The sequence below is a fragment of the Patiria miniata genome, unplaced genomic scaffold, assembly GCF_015706575.1.
Source record: "Patiria miniata isolate m_02_andy unplaced genomic scaffold, ASM1570657v1 HiC_scaffold_20, whole genome shotgun sequence".
Classification (NCBI taxonomy): domain Eukaryota; kingdom Metazoa; phylum Echinodermata; class Asteroidea; order Valvatida; family Asterinidae; genus Patiria; species Patiria miniata.
Window position 1 is genome coordinate 35832474 of NW_024037059.1, and position 20576 is coordinate 35853049.

At 39.9% G+C, this 20576-nt stretch overlaps 1 protein-coding gene across 1 annotated transcript; it reads left to right on the forward strand.

The window, feature by feature from the left end:
* The first annotated feature begins 9921 nt into the window (after positions 1-9921).
* Positions 9922-13664, forward strand: LOC119727330. The gene is made up of 4 exons (XM_038199182.1): positions 9922-10289; positions 11163-11372; positions 12464-12545; positions 13206-13664. Exons 2-4 carry the CDS (start codon positions 11258-11260, stop codon positions 13588-13590), a joined length of 582 nt encoding a protein of 193 aa, XP_038055110.1. The 5' UTR covers positions 9922-10289; positions 11163-11257; the 3' UTR covers positions 13591-13664.
* Positions 13665-20576: the final 6912 nt, after the last annotated feature.

Sequence of the window (20576 nt, forward strand, 5' to 3'; positions counted from 1 at the left end):
TCCGATTGCCTTTATACTTGGCACACACTTAGACTAGCACCTGCAGCTGTATGCTGATCATTGACGTCATTATGACGTCATCAAAAAGGAGGCTTTTGATATACATATATAACGGAATGTCTGACCGTTATGAAACTTGGTGGGTAGGTATATTTACTAGTATACAAAAACCGAAGTGACGTCATCAAGATGTCATCAAGTAATTTCTCAAGGCCTATTTTGACAGAGGTACACCAACATCGGAATGTGCAAACTATCAGTCTATATCGTGACCTGAATTTACGTCCATACAATTCTGAAACAGCCATGTTTGTCCACAAACATCTAGTTTTTAATAGCATTTGGGGGGGGGGGAAGGGCCGGGCTACACTAGAGCCCCCCCCCCCGAAAGAACCGCGCCTGATCCCAGCAAAGGCATTGCCCTCTAAGATGGCTGCTACACAAGTTGTAGCAGCATTCAAGGTCACCATATCTATCAAACCCCTTCAAACAACAGGTGTTGAAAGTTATGAGGTTTAATCCATGGGGGTTTTGGCAGTTGGTGGCAAGCCGGTTCAAAAGCCAGATAGGAAGTGGATATATATTTTTTGACGGTTTGTGACAGGGCTATCAGTTTAGAGGGGCTAAGGGGAAGGCGCCTAATACAAAATAAATATCTTAATTTCTTCTTGCTATGAATCTGTATTATCCGTGCTAAGTAAATGTGAATATGTAAATATTCTTTTAAAAATAAAACCATGCAACAAAGTGTTTTTATGCGTTCCATACTTAACAAGATTTTCCAAGTAAAGGCCTATATTACTAGGTGTATTGAAAATTTAATAACAACGCAGGGTATACATTTACAACAAAAGTGAGTACTTTCTTATTGGCATCAGTCCTAAAATGCTTTTCAGTTTTCACGATGGCCAAAATGGCGGTATATGTACCCCCCAAAAAAATGCCTCTAAGGGGCCATTCAGAATTTTCAGTGTTTTAAAATTTCGATCTTTTTTCCAAATTGTGGGTGGGTGGGTCAAGCTAAATAATTGAAAATCGAAATTCACTTTCCATGGAAAAAAAGATAAAAAAAAACAAAGAAAGATAGATCTTTTGACTTGCCTGAACTACGCGCAAACGTTCCGATATCGCGATGCGTGTTTCTTTTCCAACTTCGTCCCCTGTATGTACTGTCAGTGGCATAGCCAGGAATTTTTCAGTGTGTGTGTGTGTGTGTGTGGGGGGGGGGGGGGGGGGCTTGAACATTTCATGGGTGGGGGCGTCATGTAGATCAATGATAATTTTTTTTCTAAACTCAAAATCTCAGTGGGGGAGGCGACTGGGGGGTGGGCGACAAGGTTTCATGGGGGGGGGATGGCGCCTCCCACGCCCCCCCCCCCCCGTGGCTACGCCACTGCAGGTCATACAGTTAAAGTTTATGTAAACTTGTATGAAAAGTCAAAGAAAAGTAACTCTCATGATCTATTTGACACCAAGTTTGTGTTAACTTGCCGGTAACGCCCTAAAAAAATTATCCAGACAAATATGTTTATTTTGTAACATTTATGTTCGTCTGTCGGTCTTCTATGCTGTTATGTTTACTTTTAGGTACCTTCAATGGTACTATGTTTAATTAACCTGTTCATTTGTTTAATTAAACTAATAACGCACATATAGTTGCCAAATATGGCACTAACAAGTTTGAGGTCGGCAATTTCGTCTTTAAAAATCTTGGTACGTCGGGTTACCGTACACACAATTGTCCTGGAAACAACAGTACCAAAGTACAGAAAGTCGTACGCAAGAGCTCCCCAGCAAGTATCGCTGACGCCATTAGGCCTATGATTCCAAAATTTTTCGCTGTGTCACACAGTGAAATAACTAAAAAGCGTCGTTGTATTGTGGACACATAAAAGCATTCAAGTCGCGTTCTTGCACACTTTCTGCAAGTCGACTGGATATCCTTGAACCACTGCCCCTGCTTTGCATAACAAGTGCACATGAATAAACGATTCGACTTTTATTCAAAGAAATTTCTATGTACAGTCACCAGACTCTATTCAGTAAAGTCCCCGTCAAAACGAAAGTAAATAATCCACGTGCATAACGCACGGCTACACCATCGTACAGTGTGGCAGGGACACCAACAAGTAAAACAACAATTAAACATTTAACAAAAAATGGATAAATATTCTGATTGAATTTCGTTAAAAGATACTTTTTGGTGAGGTATCACATACTTTATCACATAAAAGAGGATGACCAACAACTTCACGCCGTCACTGAACTAGACACACATGTACATGGTGTTCAAGTACATGTACATGCAAGTGCATGTACATGTACAGTCATGTTCAGTTTTTTATTAATCGAAATTAGGGGTGGGTGGGTGGGTGGGTCAAAATAATTTTGAAAAAAGTCGAAATTTTAAAACATTGAAAATTCTGAATGGCCCCTAATATCGACCATTTTGTATTTCCAACATGCACAGCTCCACTTTAAAAACTATAAGCCTTGTATCGGAAGTCATAGCACTGTGTATAATTATAAAACTGTTTACACCACTTGTTGAATTTCCTGACATCAATTTTCAGATGAGAGATCTGCTTTCGTGTTGGCAGAGCAGGCCTAAGTTTTCGTGAGTTTCGAACTGTATGCTAATTGTATCATATTTAATTTCACAGTTAATAAGCTGGTGGATTGTTTCGAAACAAGTCGCCATGATGATAGTGCAAATAATAAACCTTACAACGAGCTTTTTATCTACAGGTCATTGGCAGTTCATTGACTTTCCTGAATTAAAGGGGCACTCCTTTAATTCAGTGATTATTTACTAAGAGACCGTCCATCAGTGATGGTTATATTACGTAAATTTGATAAATGTAATAAACATAACATAATACGAAAACAAATCAAATATTTAAAGCAAAAGTTAGACGTATTTCCAGCTATTTATGCAAACACTATAGCTTCAGCGATCATTATGCAAAATGTGCATTTAATTAATATGCCATAACTTCAAGAACAACATTGATCATAATTTTGAAGAATAAATGAATGCTTTGATGATGAAATTCTGACCTTAACTTGCGATTAAATTCTAATAATGAACAATCATACACAACATGAACATTTCCTTTTCTATCATAAAGTCTAGGCCTACGTGTGGATTAATTTGTTTTACTCTTTTGTTATTATGATTTATACTTTTATTTTTTTACGTTGTGTTGTCAATTTCGATGGGATAAGAATGCAGATATATTTGATTCCAATGAAATATCTTAGTATTCTCATATTTCTATTGGTGATTTATGGGCGGGATGGAATACATTTTCACAATACTCGGTGTAAATAAGTTATGGATGGTAACTTGTTACCCCCCCCCCCCCCCACACAAACAAAAACCCACGCTGCTTGAACTTTGGTTTTTGCATTGGCATAAACAAAACCATGACGTGTTCCGTGACGGGTATCTACCCGGAACCGAATCATATTTTTTTCCAGCTGCAACTCAAAGCCGCGGGTATTTGACACAGACTTGACAAAGGAAGAACTCATGATCAGAGGTTAGGGTTTCGAATCCGGCTGCTGGTCATATGTTGTGTCCATGGGCAAGCCACTTCACAACCACTTGCCTCTCTCCACCCTGGAGTATAAATGGGTACCGGCATTAGCTGATGAGTTACCTGCGATGGTCTAGCGTCCCATCCAGGGGGAGTAGAAAAATAAATTCCCAGTCGTTTCATGCTACTGAAACCGGTGATAAACGCTGGCCTAGGCTGATGGGCCACATTGGCTCTTGACATTGGCTCGTGCTGGGAGACGAGGGCCAACTGGTTCCAACTGGCCACTTTTAACAAGTCTCATTAATGTAGGTGTCTGATAATTGTTTATGATTGTAACATATTTCTTGGTATTTTCGGACAGCCTAGAGATTTTACTAACACTTTTTTACATTGCGGGTCATGATTCATTTGACTCCATAAATATGTTCTAGAAATGTACACACATCAATTGGGCGAGTGAACGTCCCGCCTACTTAATGGCTAATGTGAGGGACCCCTGAGACTGAAGCCACTGCAAGTACATGTACATGTATTTAGGAATGGAACAATCGCACGTTACGTCAGTCCAATATTTTGAAAATTGCAGAACAAGCCTTTGTTTACGTTAAAGTTTTTTACTTGGCTGTTTCGGCATTTGCCAAACAGCCTTTGATTTTGTTCAGTTATTTTTTTTCTGTTATTTCCCATAACATTTTTAGGTCTAAACGTTTTCATCGTGCATGGCATTTTGGGCACAACAATTAATCCGATTGCCTTTATACTTGGCACACACTTGGACTAGCACCTGCAGATGTATGCTGAACATTGACGTCATCATGACGTCATAAAAAGGTGGCTTTTGAAATACATATAATGGAATGTCCGATCGTTATAAAACTTGGTGGGTAGGTATATTTACTGGTATACAAAAACCAAAGTGACGTCAAGTGATTTCTTAAGGCCTATTTTGACACAGGTATACAGGTTCGAGTTGGTGCTAACTTGGTATGCACCAACATCGGGATGTGCAAACTATCAGTCAATATCCAAGGGCGGATCCTGAACACATTTTTTTTTTGGGGGGGCCCGAAAAAATTTTGGTCCCCGCTCTGTGGTGCGATCTGAGGCAATTTCTGACCACTTTAACCAATGTTTTTTTGAGGAAAAGATAGTGGTGTACTCATTGCCTGCCTTTATTGCGATGTCACATAAAAAAAAAATTGGTTTCGTTTTTTTTTTGGGGGGGGGGGGGGCATGACCCCTTTGCCCCCCACCCCTGGATCCGCCCTTGTCTATATCGTGACCTGAATTTACGTCCACAAAATTCCGAAACAGCCATGTGTTTGTCCACAAACATATAGTTATTAATAGCATTTTTTGGGGAGGGGCTGGGCTACACTGACCCCCCCCCCCCCGAAGAACCGCGCCTGATCCCAGCAAAGGCATTGCCCTCTAAGATGGCTGCTACACAAGTTGTAGCAGCATTCAAGGTCACCCTATCTATCAAACCCCTTCAAATAACAGGTTTTGAAAGTTATGTGGTTTAATCCATGGGGGTTTTGGCAGTTGGTGACAAGCCTGTTCAAAAGCCAGATAGGAAGTGGATATATATTTTTTTGACGGTTTGTGACAGGGCTATCAGTTTAGAGGGGCTAAGGGGAAGGCGCCTAATACAAAATACATTTCTTGATTTCTTCTTGCTATGAATCTGTATTACCTGTGCTAAGTAAATGTGAATATGTAAATATTCTATTAAAAATAAAAGCCATGCAACAAAGTGTTTTAGGCGTTCCATACTTAACCATATTTTCCAAGTATATGCCTATATTACTAGGTGTAGGCCCTATTGAAAATTTAATGGTTTAATGGTATACATTTACAAGGTCAACAACAAAAGTGAGTACTTTCTTATCGGCATCAGTCTTAAAAATGCTTTTCAGTTTTCACGATGGCCAAAATGGTGGTATATGTAACAAAAAAAAGAGAAAAGAAAAAGGCCTCTAATAATATCGACCATTTTGTATTTCCAACATGTACAGCTCCTCTTTAAAAACCATAAGCCTTGTATCGGAAGTTAAAGCATTGTGTATAATTATAAAACTGTTTACGCAACTTGTTGAATTTCCTGACATCAATTTTCAGATGAGAGATCTGCTTTCGTGTTTGCAGAGCTGGCCTAAGTTTTCGTGAGTTTCGAACTGTATGCTAATTGTATCATATTTAATTTCACAGTTAATAAGCTGGTGGATTGTTTCGAAACAAGTCGTCATGATAAAAGTGCAAATAATAAACCTTACAGCGAGCTTTTTTTTTATCTACAGGTCATTGACAGTTCATTGACTTTCCTGAATTAAAGGGGCACTCCTTTAATTCAGTGATGATTTACTAAGAGACATGTCCATCAGTAATGGTTATATTACGTAAATTGGGTAAATGTAAGAAAGACAATATAATACGAAACAAATCAAATATCTAAAGCAAAATTTAGACGTATTTCCAGCTATTTATGCAAACAATATAGCTTCAGCAAAATGTGCATTTTAATTGATATGCCATAACTTAAAACAAAACATTTATAATTATTTTGAAGAATAAATGGATGCTTTGATGATTAAAGTCTGACCTTATCATGCGATTAAAACTCTAGTACTGAACAATCACACACAAAATAAAAAAGTTCTTTTTATTTCAAAAAGTCCAGGCCTACGTGCGGATTCCTTTGTTACTCTTTTGTTATTACGATTTTTACTTTTATTTTTTACGTTGTGTTGTCAATTTCGCAGAGGTGGCAGCAAGTAATTTTTTGCAAGTCCAAGTCAAGTCACAAGTCATTGTTTGCAAGTCCAAGTCAAGTCACAAGTCATTAGGTCCAGTCACAAGTCAAGTCACAAGTCATTAGGTCCAGTCACAAGTCAAGTCACAAGTCATTAGGTCCCGTCACAAGTCAAGTCACAAGTCATTTGGCATGTTTGGTCTAAACACAAGTCAAGTCACAAGTATCTTTGTCCAAGAACGCGTCAAGTTGCACATTATTTTGTTCAGCTTTAAGAAAGAACCTGGCGTTAACTAACGAGTTATTTTGAACATGCCTCCTTATTTCCCCTTTTTCAATGTGTTGCAATTACTATTCTTGTAGTATATCACATATCCGTCGGATATTAGCCCTTTGTATACTTTAATAAATGTACTTTACATTGTAAAAATAAATGCTGAGATGACATGAAAAAAAGACTTCACTCACTCGATTAGGCAAAAAAAAAAGTCTCCGGTTTCTGGTATGGAGCTTGTCCAAAAAGCGGTGCGGCGACGCGGCTTTTTTTTTTTTTACCCGACTTTTTTGCTTCAAATGTGCTTCAAATGTCGGCTGATGACTGCAAATGGTGCCTGACTAAACTTAGTGCAAATATATGGGAGTCCAGAGAGGCCACATAAAGCTTATTCTCGATCATAACCCCATCTAAAAACACGTTGAAATTGCGCAGCAGCAGAATTCCAGTCAAACCAGTGAGTTTGGCGGTTTTGAGACATCATCTTTCATTGAAAAAAAAACTTTTTCATTTTGCCGACGCGCATGGCTACGGTGACGCGCGCGCATACCAGAAACCGGAGACTTTTTTTTTGGCCTTACATGTAGTATACTAACACTTTATTGTTCAATTTTCATGTATACTAAACGTCTATACCAATGGGTTAAGCTATCCGGTATTTTACATGCAATTGACAAAGGCATGCTTTCTTTTCGTGAAAGGTTCCTTTCAAAGTTTGTTCAACCATTACATTAAGCAAGAGACTTGGTCATTGAAAACTGTAGTTTGTTGTGACAGTCTTATTGAAAACTTTTTAAACTAATGGGAACTATTCATTTTACTGGATTCAGTCACTGAGGTCTATTTTCTGGAATGAAACTTTCTCGCTGCATCTATAAACTGCATTTATAAACACCTTGAGTGGCCTTTTGGGCCTTGTGATGGGCGACTTCAATTAAAATAAAATCGAGAAGCGTCTGACTTGGGTTGGTAACAAGTCATTTTTTGCAAGTCCAAGTCAAGTCACAAGTCATTGTTTGCAAGTCCAAGTCAAGTCACAAGTCAAAGCTGGTATTTACAAGTCAAGTCACAAGTCACAAAAATAGCGACTCGAGTCCGACTCGAGTCCAAGTCACATGACTCGAGTCAGCAACTCTGCAATTTCGATGAAGATAAGAATGCAGATTTGATTTCAATGAAGTATTTTAGTATTCTGATGTTTTGATGGGTGATTTATGGTCGGAATGAAATACATTTGTATAATACTCGGTGTAAATATTTTATGATTGGTAACGTGTTAACCCCCTCCCCGACCAAAAAAAAATTCCCGCTGCTTGAACTTTGAGTTTTGCATAAGCATAAACAAAACCGTGCGGTGTTCCGTGACGGACAGGCCTATATCTACTACCCGGAACCAAATCGTATTTTTCCAACTGCAACTCAAAGCGACGAGTGTTTGACACAGACTTGACAAAGGAAGAACTGGTGAAAGGCGCAATGGTGCATTTCTCATCTATGAGTTGAATAGGTCTGCGTACATGCATACATAGTAGTTGTACACATTATCACTATTATCAGGTCATTGTCGGTAAAACATGGCCATGTTTCTACCAAAGCATCAGCGGGTCAGTGATGGATTATTGTCTGGTCGCCCGTTTGTTTTTACTCTGTTTACTACAGCTTGCAAGCTTGTATTAGTTTTGTCGCAGCCACGAAATGGTAAGCTCAGTATTTTAGATGTCTTTTGAGAGGTGATGGGCTGATACAAAATTAAGTTGGGAGAATTTAGGGTATGTGGGGAGTGTGGCCAAGTGATAGGGTCTGTGACTCATGATCAGAGGCCATATGTTGTGTCCTTGGGCAAGCCACTTTACAACCACTTGCCTCTCTCCACCCAGGAGTATAAATGGGTACCGGCATTAGCTGAGGAGTTTATACCTGCGATGGACTAGCGTCCCATCCAGGGGGAGTAGAAAAATAAATTCCCAGTCGTTTCATGCCACTGAAACCGGTGATAAACGCTGGCCTAGGCTGATGGGCCACATTGGCTCTTGACATTGGCTGGTGCTGGGAGACGAGGGACAACTGGTTCCAACTGGCCACTTTAAACAAGTCTCATTAATGCAGGTGTCTGATAATTCTTTATGATTGTAACATATTTCTTAGTATTTTCGGACAGCCTAGAGATTTCAACACTTTTTACATTGCGGGTCATGATTCATTTGACTCCATAAATATGTTCTAGAAATGTACACACATCAATGGGGCGAGTGAACGTCCCGCCTACTTAATGGCTAATTTGAGGGACCCCTGAGACTGAAGCCCCTGCAAGTACATGTTCGTTGTATTTGGGAATGGAACATTTTGGAAGTCTAGGGTAGGTGGGGCTTGCATGGGATGTATAGCTGTAGAGTATCCAAAAAGGACAATTTGTGGGCCACGGATCCGCGTCTGCTATGGCGTTTTAGAGATCATATAATTGAAGGGGAAAAAGGTTTTACGGCACTGTTTTTTTTTTTGCATTTATCAATTTTTTAAATCTTATATGTTCGATTCAAGCCCCTGGTTATTTGGGATGCTACAAGGATTGTACTGGTTTTTGGGATTGTAATCGTGCCCTGCCGATCGGACCAGAAGTTCGCGACGATCAATCTGCAGAGTGGTGCTTTAAGCACTGTCTAGATGAGCGTAAATCAAGCTACAAGTACGCGGGGCTCGAATACGCAAATGAATGTTTCTGTGGAAATAACGAAGACTACGACAGATTTGGAAAAAAGGCGGACTCTGAATGTCAAGATAGGTGTACGGGAAACAACGACCAGTACTGTGGAGACTCAAACCGGATCTCTATATACAGAAGTAAGTCTTTATCCATTAAAATTGAATATGCGACGTTCTTATACAAAATATACCAGTGGCAGATGATTTGTTTTCTGAGGTGGGCGGGTGGGGCGCTGAGGTAGTGATGTCCAGAAATTTTCAAGGGGGGGGGGGGGGTTGAGGTATTACAGTCAACACAAAAATGAAAGACCTCGAGCAATATGAAACCGAGATGTGCAATATTTTGACATTGATGTCTAAGCAAAGCAAATTTTGTCAGTCACCCACTTAATACAGCTTTGCACAAACGTACCTTAAAAAGCGTATAAACTGAACTTGCGCTAACGATCATCAAGATAGGCTAAAAATGACCGGATTTAACTTGTTATCTTCACAAGATAGACTAAAAAAATAGAATGTTGTACCGTCGCTGTCAGGATAGCAAATTGTATCTTATTGGAGTACGAGTAATATAACGTTATTTCAGACACCCTGTAAATGATGTCATCGTGAAAAATCTTGTTTTGTAACGATATGGGTAAACAATTTAAAAGAAAATTGCTAGATTATGGCGGAAATATTCGGTGTATTTTTTCCCTTAAAAATTACTTCTTAAAGTTGGTTACATTTCAAAGAGTTGATCCAATTATACGGAAATAATAAATACATGTATATATATTTTCCCCAATAACAGTTTCGCAAGGAGTATGCAGTAATATAGAACCGCCCACCAACGGAGCCCGCAACTTCACCAACCCGCGTTCACTGTCTTACAATCTCAACAACTTCACGTTCTTCGGGACTCGCGTAGATTTCTCCTGTGACCCTGGATATACCCTCCATGGAGCATCAAGCATTGAATGCAATGAGACTGACTACAACAACGTCACGTGGAGTGACTCGGTACCGACATGTGAAGGTAAATCTCTGCGCACTTTCATGGAGCTGTATTTAACACATTTACTTGAAAAGCCGGTAACCAGAAGCAAGAGACATGTATATATTTGTATATATGTATATATTTGCCTGGTATTAACCGTTGTTGCTAAGCAAACGTTTCCTGCCTTAAGCAAATGCTTCTGGACATTAACTCCACAGGATATCGAATTAATCGTACATTATTGTATTCGTTCCCTTGTTGTTTTCAAGTTTCACCGAGAAAAATAGATTTGTTTTGTTTCAATTGCTATTTTCCTAGCAATATGAAAGTTATTCACTTTCGCATGAGACATATATATCGAGAAAAAAATCCACCAACGTTACTGGGTTATTGGATTATTTCTTTACTAAATTTACAAACGATCAGTGACTTACAGACAATAATTCGGCTCTCGCAGGGCGGGTTCATTACGTACACAAATTATTGAAAGCCATCTTTCTCGACTATATGCTTGCTAAAAACAACACAATAGGCCTATGAACGGACGCGGCAACATAAATCAAAGCAAAATAACAAGTCAGTATCAAGTTTGTACAAGTACTGAACAATAACCAAGGAATACCTCTTATAAGATGGAATTTTTGCGCCGGGGTGATACAAATCAAATTAGGTTTTGCCCTTCACCGACGTTTAAACACTGTATACTCAGTGTTTTGTTTTTTCCAACTTTCACTCCGGAGGTAACACACTGAGTATACAGTGGCGTCGGTTAAGGGCAAAACCTTATTTGAAAGGAATACCTACGGTAATTTGACAAGCTTGTCACGTGACTCGAGGTCAGGTGACTTAATTGGGATGCCGCTGCAACTCTCCGGTTGCACACATTTACATTGTGAGTTCTTCCATCCACAGTGCCTACAACCTCAGCACATCTCACAACAGGGCTCTCCAAGTACACGACGCCCAAAAGTATAACCCCATCGCAAACCACAACTACAGCTTACACTATGAGAGGCAACACCTCCCAGCCATTGACAGGATACACTACTGATGTGGGAATAATAGGCACAAGGGTTCCTGACTATGGGACGAACAGTCCCATCGCTGGAAAGTTAGAAACAGGTATGCCGATGTTACAGTCCCAACTATAGTTAGGGCAGTCCCATCTGTAGTTGGGGCATTCCCAAATGTAGTTGGGCATTCCCATCTGATGTTGGGGCATTCCCATCTGAAGTTGGGGCATTCCCAACTGTAGTTGGGGCATTCCCAACTGTAGTTGGGGCATTCCCAACTGTAGTTTGGGCATTCCCAAATGTAGTTGGAACTTGGGACATTCCCAAATGCAGTCGGACATTCCCAGCTGTAGATGTCGCATTCACAACTGTAGTTGGACATTCCCAACTGAAGTTGGGGCATTCCCAACCGCATTTGGGGCGAAAATTTGGGACTCTCGTTACGGTGTATGGGAGTCCCAAATCTTAAGACAGTAAAAACATGCAACTATACAAGAAAAGAAACTGGCGCATGAAACAACCAGTCCAACACCCCCTTATAGCACTGAATCATACTGCCAAAAGAAACATCTGGTACCTATAGTCTCTATTTCTACTTTCTTTCCACACTGCAGTCATGCCACCAGACTACCGAAGGGTTATTGGGGCAGTCCAAACTGTAATTGGGGCGGTCCCGATCTGTAGTTGGGGCAGTCCAAACTGTAATTGGGACAGTCCCATCTGTAGTTGGGGCAGTCCCATCTGTAGTTGGGGCAGTCCAAACTGTAATTGGGGCAATCCAAACTGTAATTGGGGCAGTCCCCATCTGTAGTTGGGGAAGTCCAAACTGTAATTGGGGCGGTCCCCATCTGTAGTAAACTGTAATTGGGACAGTCCCATCTGTGATTGGGGCAATCCCCGCAGGGACGTTTATTACCACAATTCAGAAAAGTTACCTCGTTACCGATACAGAGTAACTACTTGAAAATACACCAACTAGTTATACAGGGACAAACACAGTCATTTCCGAGATTTGGCATTGAACCATCCGGTGTTTACATTTTGACGGATTCGGGCAGGTTTCCAGGGTATAAAGGGGTTAAAGCACCATTTTTATTCCTTGTAGGTCTAAGTCCCAAGATGTTGAATATAAGCTTTTCCTACTAATTCAATGGACACCAAAGATTACGATAACGGTAAAAATGTGTCATCTGTCTGTAGGTGAAGTTGCTGGAATTGCTGTTGGGGCCCTGGCAGCATTCACTGTGCTGATAGTTGCAGTGGCTTTTCTATGGAGAAAAAGGTAAAGAGGCAACAATGATTTTAGAGTCAGGACATAGTCGTCGCAAATGTCCTAGCCCTAACAGTAACAGTCCTTAATCCTCAAATTTTAATATGATTTTTCACACCCCCTACGTTAGACACTCACCGTTTCGTCGGCGCTACCAATTTAAACTTTAAGACATGGGTCCATCTTTAAGTTTGCCCTTGCTCACTAGGCCTACATCTGTATAGCGCACAATGAAAATATTTGAACTACGTAATTTGTGTAAATTAACTTAAATACTTTCTCAGACGCGGTTGGTTTACTCAAACAAGCCATGTGGAGTGCTGTAGTATCTTGGTTAAGGGCATTGGATTCGTGGTCTGCGGGTGCCGCTGCAGGCTGTTGGATCCAGTCCAACCTGGGGTCATGGTACGTGTGCCCATGGGCAAGGCACTTTGTCACTCATTGCTTCTCAGCTCCACCCAGGAGTAAATGGGTACTGTGAGGAATCCCGGTACATACTGTTATTTCGTTTTACCGTTTTGGATTTTGAAGGATTGAGGAAGGTAAAGCCCAGCCACTACCTTACATGGGCCTAATGCTCCTTAAAATTTGAAGTACACCAATTGTGCTATTTAGTTTGGGTCCCCCCTCAATACAAACATTTAGTAAATATTTTTGCAAATTTTTGTTTAGGATCAGGAAGCCTAAAGAACTGAAGGGACCAGACATTGTCTTGGATACGGTTGGTGCCCATTACGTAAACCACACGTTCGCCAACCATCTCTCGGATACCAGTGGCACTGCGCAAAGCCAAGGCGATAGCGACAATGCTCCGCCCGTGTACTACAGCCACGTCATCACGAAAATACACGCAGATGAGGGCGCCACACTTCCGGTTTCGCCTCAAAATGACAAGGACGGCGACAGCGGGTGGGTCGACAATGAAGTGTACGGATGCGAATCGTTTCCGATAGAGATTGAGGCGAGAAACAAAGATAGAGACGGACAGACAAACGGACAACCGCCGATTACCATGGAAGGAAAACCGGGATGGGTGGAAAATATCATCTATGAATAGTATGATTCTAAAGAATAACATCAATCAAAGGCACTTGAATCATTTGCATTCATCCCAAAAGTAGCATACCAAACATTATCAAAAAGCTTACTTGAATTGAAGATCGTTCTTGTGTTAAACACCCCGTGAAATTATTCCGTCTGGCTTGCTGTCATTTAGAAGAAATCAAAGAAAACTAATGTATGTGATTTCCAACGATCAGTCAATATTTACTGATTATTGAAGATAGAGAGTGCTATCAACGAAATAGTGTTTCGTGATCATGAAGCTTATGCATGCTTTTCGCTGTTTTTTGAAATGTGTAACAGCAGTTGAGCTGAAAGTTCAACAGGTAAGGTTTTGAACATTCTATTGGCGAGCGGTGCTATTATTGGAAGCAAACAAAACGCATGTAAAGCAAAGAGCCCTATGGGAATGTACATCATTGGCTGTTGCTGTCATTTTCAGAAATGAACTATTTGAGGGGTTAGTATAATAGATCAAATTTTGTTTAACTGACATGTGTGAAGTTTTGTGTTCGAAAATGCTTAAAAAACCAAGAAAAAACAAAAATGTTTAAGTAGTCTGGTTCCCTGATTCCACTAAAGATAAAATGGATCAATTTATAGTTGTCGGAAAATTGCAAGGTAAGGGAACCAGTCTAGCTGGCCTGTACCCGTTCACGAACATGTAACCAACAGCAAACACAATTTGGACTGGAAAAAAAATTGTAAATTTGGAGCAGTATTTGAAAAATGGTTAGGTTTTTCCAACGGTGGTCGACCACCGTTGGAAATGTATACAAAAATACCATTTTCTTGAAAATGACTTGACACCAGGTGCCATAATTTTACAGGATGCTTTAGACTGTCATTTACCAACGTCCTAGTAAGGTATTTCGTAAAAACTTGGTAGTTTTATTTTTCGATGTTTGCAAATGTTGTATATTAATTCCCTTTAAGCGAATCATCACTTCCACTGAAATTAGTGTTCAAAAGATCCAGGCCTACTCCCTAAACTAAAAGTTACACCTCGTCAACTTGGAAAAATGATTTTCACACCAAAATGTGGTGAATCACTATAGGAATGGGCGTCGCCAGGATTTTTTCTAGAGGGGGGCAAACATTTTTTTTGCCAAAAAATGAATGTATTTCTCAACACATTTTCGATTTATCAGTTTTAGGGGGGGGGGGGCAGGGACATTTTGCCTCCCCCCAAACTCATTAAATTTACACCACTTTGTCTTCGCGCCCCTTTTTCTTTTTTTTCTTTTTTTCTTTTTTCTTCCTTTTTTTTTGTTTTTGTTTTTTTTGCTTTTCCAGGGGGGGGGGGGGGGGGCAAGTGCCCCCTTTGCCCCCCCCCCTCGCGACGCCCATGACTATAGGCCTACATTATTAGCCGCTTATTGACCTCATGCGCTGCAGGATTCCGAGATGGTGTTGCTATTTTAATGTACATTGTATATACAATGACTGCACAAATGGTTTATTTATGCCTATCCCGGCGATGCAAAACCATTGCCCATTGACTTCGCCTTAACGCATTAAGTCTATTTAGTATCGGCGATTGATTTAACTGAATGGCCTACACTGGTGTATATCCACGCCTGCATGTTTCTAAGAGGACTAACTTTCAGTCAGGACGATTACAACTGTGTATGCAATAGTTGAAGAAAATATAATTTTTCCGATGATTGTGAGTTATGGAAGACAATGCATGCATATTGTCATCACATTTTTTTTATATGGCTAGGCCTATGTATCGTGTACAATATTTAGTACAAATATGTACATGTATATAATCATAAAGACATGACATTTTTTCAATGGCCTTGTAGTTTCCGATATCAAACAACCATGAGACAGGAAAGAATAACTTTACATATCTTCCTTTAAAAACAATCGTTTGTTCCGTTACATCAGGATGCACTATATTCTGCAAACTAACGTACAAAGTGTCAGATTCCCCTCATGCATACGGCCGTTTCAATGTATTTATTTCCTCGACCTTTATTGTAACCAAATTCAAGAAGGGCTTTTACAGCAGGTTTTACCATTGAAGTGTATATAGTATTTGTGATAACAAAAATTGGCTTTTTCTAAAATATAGTTCATATTTACACAGGCATTTTATGTTGCGAAATGTAAACACTATCTTGTGCCATATACAAACACACACATTCTAGTACATGTACTTGAAAGTGTATGTCAATATTTGCATCCAAAATCTTTGTTCCACCGTCCACGGCTTATAGCTTTGGTTCACGGAAGCTAAAAAAAAATGATGTCAAAGCCGAATAAGGGTTTGAAATAGGCGGTGTCTAACGGGGGCTCAGGGACTGAGATTGCGCTAGGCCCTGGCCCCAAGGAAAGAGTGAGGACTGAACACAAACGCATGGCCGTCGGATTGCTGATGTCAATGACATGAGTTAGGCCTATGCAATCGCTCTTTAGTCAATTGAAACGCCATACACTTAACGATATTTAAACATGTATAACTACTTCGGTTCAGTTGGTAGTGTTATTAGATTGCAGTTACTGCTGTTTCACTGTAGGGTGTAGTTTTGTATAGGTATTTTGTGGGAGGTCCCAATGTGGGAGCCAATTATATAGACCGATATCCGAGGTGCCCACTTTTTGTGATTACGTGTACATACAGTAGTGGGCTTGGCTTTCGACTACATATAGGCCTATACTGGGAAGCGCCAAAGTTCGCTGCGGTGTTTCTCACATAAACAAAGTGCACTTCCCTTTTTATTAGTGACGAGTTCAAAGCTATACACAACGTACGTGCTGTGAGCGTTCAGGTATGGAAGCGCCCTAGTAATGGCTATGGAACGCCAAAGCCGCCTTCTATAGTTCGATTTCATTCCATAATCAATTTCATCATTCCATTCGGCGATTTCATCATTCCATTCGGCAATTCGATCATTCCATTCGGCGATTTCATCATTCCATTCGGCGATTCCATCATTCCATTCGGCGATTCCATCATTCCATTCGGCGATTCCATCATTCCATTCGGCAATTCCATCATTCCATTCGGCAATTCCATCATTCCATTCGGCGATTCCATCAATCCATTCGGCGATTCCATCATTCCATTCGCAATTTCATCATTCCATTCGGCGATTTCATCATTCCATTCGGCAATTCCATCATTCCATTCGGCGATTCCATCAATCCATTCGGCGATTCCATCATTCCATTCGGCGATTCCATCATTCCATTCGGCAATTCGATCATTCCATTCGGCGATTTCATCATTCCATTCGGCGATTCCATCAATCCATTCGGCGATTCCATCATTCCATTCGCAATTTCATCATTCCATTCGGCGATTTCATCATTCCATTCGGCAATTCGATCATTCCATTCGGCGATTTCATCATTCCATTCGGCGATTCCATCAATCCATTCGGCGATTCCATCATTCCATTCGGCGATTCCATCAATCCATTCGGCGATTCCATCATTCCATTCGGCGATTCCATCAATCCATTCGGCGATTCCATCAATCCATTCGGCGATTCCATCATTCCATTCGGCGATTCCATCATTCCATTCGGCGATTTCATCATTCCATTCGGCGATTTCATCATTCCATTTGGCGATTCCATCATTCCATTCGCAATTTCATCATTCTATTCGGCGATTCCATAATTCCATTCGGCGTTCATCCTTTCATTCGTCTATTTTGCATTTGATTTAGCCATTCCACATTTCATTCAGCAATTTCGCCCCTTTTGCACTTCATGCTATTCTGCATTTCGCTTTTCATGCAGCTATTTCGCATTTCATGCACCTATTCCGTATTTCATTCGGTCAGTGGCAGCGTCCATCCGTACGGAAGCGTTAAAGGGACATAATACAAAGTAAAAAAAATAAGTCTTAATTATGACTTATATCTCATAATTATGACTTATTATTAAGTCTTATTTATGACTTATATGTTATAATAATGACTTAAGACTAAGTCCTAATTATAAGATATGTCATGACTTAATAATAAGTCATTATTATAAGATATAAGTCATAAATATGACTTAATAATAAGTCATAATTATGAGATATGTCATAATTATGATTTAACAATTACTAAGTCGTAATTATGAGATATATATCATAATTATGACTTAACACTAAGTCATTAATATAAGATATAAGTCATAACAATGACTTAATAATAAGTCCTTATTATGATTTTTTTTTTTTTTACTTTGTGTTATATCCCTTTAACGCTTCCGTACGGATGGACCGAATGAAATGCGAAATAGCTGCATAAAATGCGAAATAGCTGCATGAAATGCGAAATGCAGAATAGCATGAAGTGCAAAAGGAGCGAAATTGCTGAATGAAATGTAGAATGGCTAATCAAATGCGAAATAGACGAATGAAAGGATGAACGCCGAATGGAATGATGGACTCGCCGAATGGAATGATGAAATCGCCGAATGGAATGATGGAATTGCCGAATGGAATGATGAAATCGCCAAATGGAATGATGAAATCGCCGAATGGAATGATGAAATTGATTAATGGAATGATGAAATCGCCGAATGGAATGATGAAATCGCCGAATTGAATGATGGAATCGCCGAATGAAATGATGAAATCGCCGAATGGAATGATGAAATTGATTATGGAATGAAATCGAACTATAGAAGGCGGCTTTGGCGTTCCATAAATGGCTACCAGAACCGTCACTGTATAATTTCATAATCGAAATTGTGTACATAGAATTATAGTTCCCGGTTGCCATTATTATTTTATGCTATCAAGTATATAGTCAATGACCACAATGCGCATGCGTCTGTTGATATCGGAATGGTTCACGGACTGAACTTCCATTTCAAAAAAAAAAAATCCTCCATGCTAAGCCATGAATGAGAAGAAAAGGCTAAATTTCATTGTATCGATCATCGGGAGTTGATGAAACACAATTTAGGGAACAAAATTCACTTTTGGGAAAAAGAAAAGAAAATGTAAACTTCCCTCCAGGAATTGACCCCCTGTATACAGATCGGCGATTTTCGACGTAGACCGCGCTGACCGTCGTGGAATATGCTATAAAGGTTGCAGGCCAGTAAATCGGTCCGAAATCGCCTACGCCGGCCAAATCACGATTTGCATGCCCTCAAATTCTTCGCTATTTGAGCATATTGTGGGCCGTGAACTTGATGGTCTGTAAAAAATATGGGTGGAAGCCGTGCACAGGACTGTGAGCTTGTAGTTCTGTGCAATTTGGATGAAATTGGAGCCCTAAAAGCGCTCTATTTTGCAATGGATTGAGGCGTCGTTTTTGCAAAATGGCGATAGGCTTCAGGACCATTTTAAGGGGTGATCATCTTCAGATGGAAATTTCTCCTAAAAGTCATCAGTTAACCCCCGAAAATTGAAAAGAAAATTAAAGATGATGAAATTAGCTTTAATTTGATGCATGTGTGTCTGGAATACCTTGGAGAGTAGCGAGTATTTTTCCTGAATTTTTGAAGTGGGGGCATTCATCATTGGGGTCTATGGCAGTTTATTTACTGGTCTGCAACCTTTAGAACTTATTCAGAATCAGGTGACATATTTAGTTGTTCACGTGATAAGTTTCACGCATGCGCATTATGGTAATTGACTATGCGCACAAAGTAACTGCTTCCGGTTGGCACGTGCGTTAATCGGCTACTGTTCATAATGATACATGTACAGGTTTCAATTTCATTTCGTATTGTAAACATCATTAGCAGTATACATGTAATTCCTATGTCATTCATATATATTTTCTAAAAGCTATGATGAATACTAATAATTTCCAAGTACAATGTGCTTTATCTATGCCTCGAGTTGAAAGAAATTAAAGTAACACATATCAAAGCATGCACACAGATCTAGGCTACAAATAGAACTCGTAGATTGTATTTAGAGCTGATATGGCTGTTATTTCAACGAGGCATTCTTATGACATTGTATTAGTACATGTACATAAACTAAACATTATTTTCTTTTATTCACAGATTGATAGGACATTCATAAACACAGAGTTGGAATAATAAACGTGCTACTGACCGTGCCACAAAATGAGTGAAACCTGAAGTCCCTCAAAATTTAACACGAGTATGAAATTTTAAAAGGATTCTTGCAAAATTACATTTTTCGTATTGCGATGACAAACTCGTACAATCTCCACAGAGTCTTCATATCCGCAACGCCCCTATACCTGTATGCTCATCGCTCAAGGCGCCACACCCACACCCGGCATTTTCAAAACCCTGATGCGAGCACATGGGGTCTAGCAATTAAACAGACAAGTACAAAATGCACCGGACTGACTTACCCAAAACGTCATCAGCCCCCCTGCTTGGGTCTCCATTTCAGCCTGTAGTTGCACAGACGACTCGTGTTAATGTAGCTAGAACTCTACAAGATCCAAGTTTGCAGGCAAAATGAGATTGGGAATTCAAAATTGTCCATCCGGCATCCATGAAGCCCAACTGTAGAATCTGTGACTAACTCGCATACATGTACAATGTACGGATTTGAGTTTGTAAAGACGTACACATTGTTAATGTGTACTGCAAACACACGTAATCAACTGCCTCCGAACACAACTTGCATTAGCTAAGGAAAGTTATGCGATGTACAATGTACACATTTCTATTGTTTGTAAACATTGAGCGCCATTTTGTATGGGTGGGTGCATGTGCATAAATTGAACCCGTGGTTGGCAACATATTTTTTTCCAAAACAAGAGGTCCTCGTAATACCCTTATTACATAAAAAAAAAGCATGTTTCAGGAACTATTTTGTAGCGTTTGTTGATAATTTGGTATTTTCAACATTCAAATAATATTTTTGTAACTATTATTAACAATTCTTTATTTTTGCAGTGTTGGAGTTCCATAGTTTAATTGGCAACCCGCGGTTGGCAAAATGTGTGCCAACCACGTGTCGGCGATAGAAATGTCTACATGTATTCTCCAATGGCATTTTCTCAGTGTCCATTTCCCCGCAGACATC

Bases quoted from the DNA above. Each gene is read 5' to 3' on its own strand.
- LOC119727330 (XM_038199182.1), top strand. From the start codon at position 11,258: ATGAGAGGCAACACCTCCCAGCCATTGACAGGATACACTACTGATGTG. The intron at 11,373-12,463 runs GTATGCCGATGT...ATCTGTCTGTAG, and splicing joins CGCTGGAAAGTTAGAAACAG to GTGAAGTTGCTGGAATTGCT. The intron at 12,546-13,205 runs GTAAAGAGGCAA...ATTTTTGTTTAG, and splicing joins GCTTTTCTATGGAGAAAAAG to GATCAGGAAGCCTAAAGAAC.